The sequence below is a fragment of the Cebus imitator genome, unplaced genomic scaffold (genome assembly GCF_001604975.1).
Source record: "Cebus imitator isolate Cc_AM_T3 unplaced genomic scaffold, Cebus_imitator-1.0 Scaffold213, whole genome shotgun sequence".
Taxonomy (NCBI): domain Eukaryota; kingdom Metazoa; phylum Chordata; class Mammalia; order Primates; family Cebidae; genus Cebus; species Cebus imitator.
In genome coordinates this window covers 3,419,786-3,427,139 of record NW_016107528.1, presented here as the reverse complement: position 1 = coordinate 3,427,139, position 7,354 = coordinate 3,419,786, and the positions used below count along the sequence as shown (strand labels likewise).

The 7,354-nt window shown below is 37.3% G+C and overlaps 1 protein-coding gene across 2 annotated transcripts; it reads right to left on the bottom strand.

The window, feature by feature from the left end:
• Positions 1-2,330: 2,330 nt before the first annotated feature.
• GAPT (GRB2 binding adaptor protein, transmembrane) lies at positions 2,331-7,139 on the bottom strand. Of its 2 annotated transcripts, XM_017548693.2 has the most exons (3): positions 7,010-7,136; positions 4,888-4,952; positions 2,331-4,341 (listed from the first exon to the last, which is right to left on the bottom strand). In XM_017548693.2, exon 3 carries the CDS (start codon positions 4,038-4,040, stop codon positions 3,567-3,569), a length of 474 nt encoding a protein of 157 aa, XP_017404182.1. In that variant the 5' UTR covers positions 4,041-4,341; positions 4,888-4,952; positions 7,010-7,136; the 3' UTR covers positions 2,331-3,566. The 2 variants fall into 2 exon arrangements, with proteins under 2 accessions (XP_017404182.1, XP_017404183.1); XM_017548694.2 differs by lacking the exon at positions 4,888-4,952 and having other exon boundaries at positions 7,010-7,139.
• Between the last annotated feature and the right edge of the window lie 215 nt (positions 7,140-7,354).

Genomic DNA, 7,354 nt, shown 5'->3' with positions numbered 1-7,354 from the left:
TTTCTTGATTCCCTACTCTGCACTCCCTCTGGTCTCTTCCCAAGAGATGGCATCCATTCTTATTCCTGTAAATACCACCTAAATGCTCATGACTATTAGATTTGCACCTCCAGCTAGGACCTCTCCTCCAAAATCCAAATGTGCACATAAAATGGCAGACTAGATTATTTCTGCTTGGGTCTCAGGACATATTTCAGGAAATGTCAAAATAAACATGTTCAAAACTGAGTTTTGCCCCTGTGGCAAAAATTAGAGACTGACTGAGTCACATTCAATTTTCAACTCCCCTTTCCTTCTTCTGCCCACTCTATGAGGGTACTGAGGTAAAATTCAATTGCCCATGCACTCCTGCACCTGGTGGTGTCTGTGTGACACACTTCTGAGCAATGAGATAAATAGGTATCTCCTGGTGCCGCTCTTTCTCCTCATTTCTTCTTCATGGCTGAAGCACAAATAGAAGGCTTAAAGATTCAGCAGCCATATGGTGGCAATGAGGCAATAGATACGAAGATAAAAGTTGAAACACTAAGGGTGGCAGGGAGAAAATAAAGAGCCTGGGTCTTTCTCTATGGCATCATTGAGCTAATGTTAGCCATCAAATGCCCAACTGTAGCTTCCTTCTCAGGTGAAATAAATGGAACTATCATTGTTCAAGCCCCTGGAGTGTGGTTTTCTATCATTAGCAGCCCAACTCATTCATCTCGAAAAGTACTTAGCAATTATCCCTGTTTAGACTCTTCTCTTTCCCACGCTCTCAGTCTTACCCCTCCCCGACCAAGCACACATGCTGAGTCCGTCAGTAAGTCGTGTGCCATCTCCTTGAAGGAGGGGCAACACTGTCAATGTGCTGCTCTGCACTGCAGCCACTCTAGTCTAACTTAGATGCAGAAGCTTCTTAGCTGCCCTACCCACTTCCATTTTTGCCTCTTTCCAGTCACTTCTCAACCCAGTAAATCTTTTAAGAAATGCTAATGTCATCATCACTTCTCTGCTTAAAACACTTTACTGATTCCCGTTGCACCTATAATAGAGTCAAAGCCACAAACTAAGACTTATGAGAAGCTCATGGTCTCCTATTCCCTCCTTCACCAACCCAGCCGGTGTCACTTCAACCCTTCCTCAGGAAGCTCCATCCACAATGCCTGTCTAAGTTCCCAGAGTACCATATATTCTCTTATGTCCTAGATTCTTTTTACTTGTGGGTCCCATTCTTACCTTTAGCCCATCACATTTATTATAGCTTCCTTCTACCTTCAAGTCTCAGCTTAAGTGAGTCTCTAGTGAGGCCTCCTTTGACCAGCCTATTAAAACCAAAATACTCTTTCCTACTCAACCCCATTGCTTTCAAAAACAGAAAGAATGTTTTATAAAGCACCTACTATTATTTTGATATGTCTCATTCAGGGTCCATTTAGGGATATAGAAACCATATCAGTTTGTTTTGACAGAGAGAATTTAATAGAGATAATTGGCTACACAGACATTGGCAGGATGAGAAAACACAAAGGGGACACAGGCACCACAGAGACAGTAACTGTAGCAATCTTGGCTGAGAGTTACCAGACCTCACAAGAGGAGCCCTGCCAGGCTGGGACTCAGAACTCTGAGGGTGCCACTTGTCTCCTGCACTACTTCAGGCGGGTTCTGGCTGTCAGAGTCTAAAGGAGGGTGCCACCTGGCTGGTGCTGACACTTCTGACAGGTTGCAGGGAAGCTGGTCCTGGGAGTGATGGAAGAAACTAGAAAGCAGCAAACCACCAGCGATGCTGTAATAAACCACATGACAATAATTCCTGTGGGGGCACCAGCGGGAACTGGCAGAAGCAAGTCCCTGTTGCTTCCTGTTGCCTTTTGGACGTCTTTAGTGCGCCCTATTGGTAGAGACTACAATGAATCCACCTGGCATAAGAAATGTTTGCAGAGGCTGAGACCAAGCAATTCAGAGGAGCAAATGAAAGAGTGGATTTAGAGATGAGCTATTCATAGCTTTATTACCAGTATTGTATCCATTTGTTTATTATCTTTTCTTTCCTACTAGGCTGCATGTATTCAGAATCCGTGACTCTCTTTTTATTATTGTAACTCCTCCACCAACCCATGTCCCCCATGTGCACAGCACAATAACCAGTAGACAGAAGACACTCAACAAATATTCCTTGTATGGATGAATAATAGATGAATTTATTAGATTTTTTTCTCAAAACTGCTTAGCAAAATGTACAATTCAATTCTTGTCAGTGGAATATGAGGCTTTTAATGCCTTATGTGATGTTCTAGGCATTTGTGTTAAAAATTGCTAGAACATCACATGAAGCAGTTCCTTTTTATTTAGGTAGGAATTTAAGACATTTTCATATAAATCTACGTAATAAAATGCTGTGGCAACATTCATGTTTAAATGTCCTAAGAATTGAAGAGGCATCAAAACTTCTATCAGAAAATAAAAAGGTAAATGTGGGTTTGGAGTGATTCAGGAGACGCGTGGAAAGCTTATGATCTGAAGCAGACTTGAGAGAGAAGGGAGAAAAGCAAAGCTGTGAAGGCAGGATACGTTTGGCAGGTTTTGGGATGATTCTGATGAAAGCAAAGAAATGAGAGATAGTAGGAGAAGTCATTGGAAAAGTGAATTGGAACCAACTGTGGAAAACCATAAATTTTGGAGTTCAAATTATGGGTATAATGTCTTTTGCAAAGAGGGGGCATTAAAACATTTTAAGCAAAAGAAATGATGTGGCTGCTGGGAATATTTTCTGAAGATAAATCTGGCAATACCGTGGGTAATTGATGGAGTTGGTAGAAACTAGAAGCAGGAAGACCAGTTAGGAGCCTGTGACAATAATTCTGAAACTAGATAAAGATCATGGTAGAAATCAAGGAAAGAGATAACAGGTAACATTTAGAAGGAAGAATCAATATCATATAATACATATTTAATCTGGGGCGAGGAGGGAGGAGAAGATATCTAGAATTAATCCACAGTGATACACATAGGATTCAGAAGGGTGAAGATAGAGCAGAGACCACCTCCTTATCAGAACTTGATTAATAATGACATCAGTACAATAAAAACCACAGTGAATTATTTTTAATATTTTAATTTTTATTTTATGTTCAGGGGTACACGTGCAGGTTTGTTACATAGGAACACGTGTGACTTGGGGGTTTGGTGTAAAGATTATTTCATCACACAGGTACTAAGCATAGTACCAATAGTTTTTGTTTTTTCCTGAACCTCTCCCTCCTCCCACCATCCTCCCTCAAGTAGGTCCCAGTGTCTGTTGTTCCTCTCTTTCTTTCCATGTGTTCTTATTATTTGGCTCCCATTTCTAAGTGAGAATAGGTGGCATTTGATTTTCTGTTCTGTGTTAGTTTGCTAAAGACATGTTTCTGCAAAGGGTATGATCCTGTTCTTTTTTATGGCTGCATAATAGTCCATGGTGTATGTGTACCACATTTTCTTTATCCAGTCTACTGTTGATAAACATTTAGTTTGATTCCATTCCTTTGCTATTGAAAAGTTACAGTGAATATTTATCATCCAATAACAAAAGTCAATATTTTGAAAAGCTAATATGAATCTGGAAGAATGTATATGTCTTCATCTTGAGGAACTTCAGAAGGAAGAGGCTTCTGGAAGTTATAATAGTCAGAAGATGTCTCATTTCCATAGAGATGCTCCTTGAAATTAGACTGCTGTGTGTTTTCATATAATTCCTTATCGGTTTCTCCTTTAGCTTTGGGAGGACCCGCTTCCACATTTTCATAGTTGCTGTGTATGTCATTTCCCCTGACAGCAGATCTGTGGTCTTGGGTTTCAACTGAGATTTTATGCCTTAAGCCAATGATGCGGGGGCCCAAGAATGTTTTAGTACAGACTTTTCTCCTGCTGCTTCTCCTTTGCAAAAACCTCGGTAAGGTAAATCGTGTGACAACATGGTGTTTATAGCGCCAAACACACCCGATTCCACAAACCACTAAGAGTAAAAGAAGCATAATTCCTACAGAAATGGCCGCTAAATTATTTCCACAGCTTTTCAACATTTCTGTACAAACAGTGCTGTTTAGTGGTTTAGTGTTAACCTTAGCAAATTCACAGGAACAGACCAATGTAATTCCTTGTAGCCTAGTATTATTCAAAAAGGAGCTTGGAAGCTCTTTTAGGCATTTCCTTTTCAGATCTGAAAGAACATTATCTGGTAAAGCCCTGATGTGATTAGAGGAAAGAGTGTATATACTTATTTTTGGAAGACGGCTCTCTTCGTGTGTGTTGCTCTTCACATTACAGCCATTAATGTGTAATTGTACTGTATCAGGGGGATTTCATTCCATTCCACTTCCTTTCCTGTTAATGAATCACAAAATGAAGCAGAAATGAGTGGAAGATGACAGCAGAGTAGAAAACTCAAGAAAAAGAAGGTTGAATGATCTGCCATACAGAAACCTGCTATAAATTAAAAATATGTTAATTGCATATTTACTATGTAACATAGAAAAATTACTGATTTTCACCAATGCATTGAACACCAGCATATAGTGAGCTTCTACTTTCAATATAGAATACACTACCTGTTGTGATGAAAGGACAAAGAGTTAGAAAAATCCTGTCTCTGACCAAGCCTGAGTGGTTTTATCACTTAGATATCCACATAGCTTTTGACAATTAGGATAACAATTTTCAGGTGAAAGATAATGTTCTGAGCACATTTAGAAGGAATGGGACACATGCAGACACACGCAATCAACTTCATTACCTGTCACCTCTTCTGTGAAGCCCTGCCTATCCATGTCCTTTCCTTAACCATTGCTTCCTCTGCAATCCTACATTAATGAGTCCATTCTCTATTATAGTGTGATAACCTAAATGAGAGAGAATTGTATGTCTTCTTACTTGGTTAAATGGTCGGCAGGATTCGGGTCATTTCATCTGTATATTCCTAGAGTACAGCACAATACCTGGCACAGAAAATGCATCCAATTAATATTTATTGAATGAAAGAATGCATTTAAAAATGACTCCATATTTCAGCATCTAATGGCTTAACATCATGGTTTAAAACTCAAGGGCGTAGTTTATACTTAAAACATGAAAAGAGATCTTTAAAGTAAACCAATATATTTTCAAAGTCTTCATATCACAGGTTTTCTCATAGCTTTCAGAAAATAACTTTCACCCAAGATTTTACATTGTTTTCTGTTGATGCTTTAAAATGGCAAGGAAAAAAGCAGGGGAGGTGTTCAGCTGGGCTGCATGTTCCATTGTGGTTTTAGCAACAAAACATTATTACTGTATATTTTCAGTCTAGATACAGAAATAGATTCAATAGTGCTTGTGGGGTGATCATCATCATCTATGGAATGTCATTCTCAATAATATTTAGTTAAGAGCTTCAGCTTTTAAACACTGTTACAGGGATTATCTCATTTAATCCTATAGCTGCTATATGTACAAGGTACTCTTTGTATCATCATTTTATAGATAAGAAGAGAGAGTTAAAGAAGTTAACTAACTTCCTTACAACTAAAATGTGACTGAATGAGGATTCAAGTAAAAAGTTCCCCCAAATATTATTTATCCAAATATCTGCAGCGTGCTAATCAGTCACTAAATTTGTATAGATTGATTAGCTCAGAGGTTCTTGAAGGCTGTAAATCATATATTATTTACCTTTGTAATACCAACACCAGCATTAGACACAGAATGACCGATCTATTAAATGTTTATTAATGAATGAAGTAATCTCCTTATAGGCTAATAATAGAAAAATGAAGAAGAAAAATAGACATTCACAAAGTGGTGCTCTGCTTTTAGTGAGTATTCATGAAAAGTTTAATGGTAATGAACTTTCATAAATTTTTCCAAGGTTAGAATATATTAATGTGCAAATATTTAATTTGACATTTTGTGTAACAAAATTAAATAAGATGTGCAGTAATTTATAAAAGTTTTTTGATAAAAATATAGGGACAAGCACCCCAGATGTAGAAACTTTTTAATCTTCTTGGAATTTTGGGGAGTAACATTGAGGTTGAGAACTGTATGGTCGGCCACATAAGCTTTGCAAGCCATAGGGTCCCTCTTGTATAAGGCCAGCCACGCTTACGTTCAAGGGCAAAAATTTAGCCAAATGACTTTATTCATTAGGATCTCATTTTCTGTCTGAAACAGATGAGCACCAATTATCTGCAAGATATTTTACGGTATACATGGTTACTGATTTAAAAAATTATTTGCTAGAATATTTGAAATAAATTTACAAAACAAACTTTAAATATTGATTGAAGTTAATCAACTTTTGGAAAGATACTAGGCTTGCAACAGAAGTGGGGGTGAGGGTTGAGGAATGCTAACTATCGTCCCCTCCACAGCTGCGGATAAGGCAATAAATTGCCCTCTTAACTTTTAAGAAGAAAAGGTATTTTTACCATCTACGTTATTCTGTGTAGAGTAGACATTCTGGCACATCCAAAATATTAAAATTGTTTGTCTAAGAGGTATTTACTGAGATAAAGACAAGAAGACTTTTTACAGAAAAAGAAATGTGTCCTTTTCTTCAAAATAACATTATAGGAAAAAATCCTGTGAGACATAAACAAAGACCTACTGTAATAAAAAACATATTTTAAAAAATAACCCTTCGAATGTAGTTTAACACCTAAACAATGTTTACCCAGTTTGAAAGAAGACTCTGTTTTCATTTTGGAAAGCAGTTCCAACAGAGTTACTAATAATTTAGCATGTTTTTAAAAATTGAAATTTGTTAAGAAACTTCAGGAATTTTCATGTCAGAAAATGCAGTTCTGTTTGGAAACAAGGTAACAGCAAAGCATAATCATATTGTAAAGGAGCATTAATGTTACTCTCAGTTTGTAAATTGGGTTCCCTCCTTATGACTACCTAAGACATTTTTTCTACAAACTGTGATAAGATAAAAATCATTGATTAATTAAATACAAACTTGTTTCTGACAGTTTTTCATTACCCAAATACCTTAAATCAGGTTCTTACTTACCTCTAGATTGGTGTGTCAAGCTCTCTCTTTTGTTCTTTTGGTTATGTTTTAAACATGCATCGGCTTAGAACTTGTTCCTCTTTTGTCACTTTGGTCACTTACTTCCTTCTTTCTCTCCTTCTTTTACGTTATTTAATACTTGCAAAGTTTCCTGGCTCTAGAGGAAGTTCGTATCAGATGTAGCAGAATTAAGATAAATGGCCTGAGTTTTTGAATAAGGAAGTCTGGCCTTTCACCTTTATCAGCAATAATTTTTTAACTGTGTCAGAAAATAATATGTAAAGCCTATGTATTTATTTGGGCCATATTTGCAGTTCCCACTTTATTATTAATAAAAATCATTTC

Excerpts from the sequence above, each read along its gene's own strand:
- GAPT (XM_017548694.2), bottom strand. The coding sequence starts at position 4,040 with ATGTTGAAAAGCTGTGGAAATAATTTAGCGGCCATTTCTGTAGGAATT.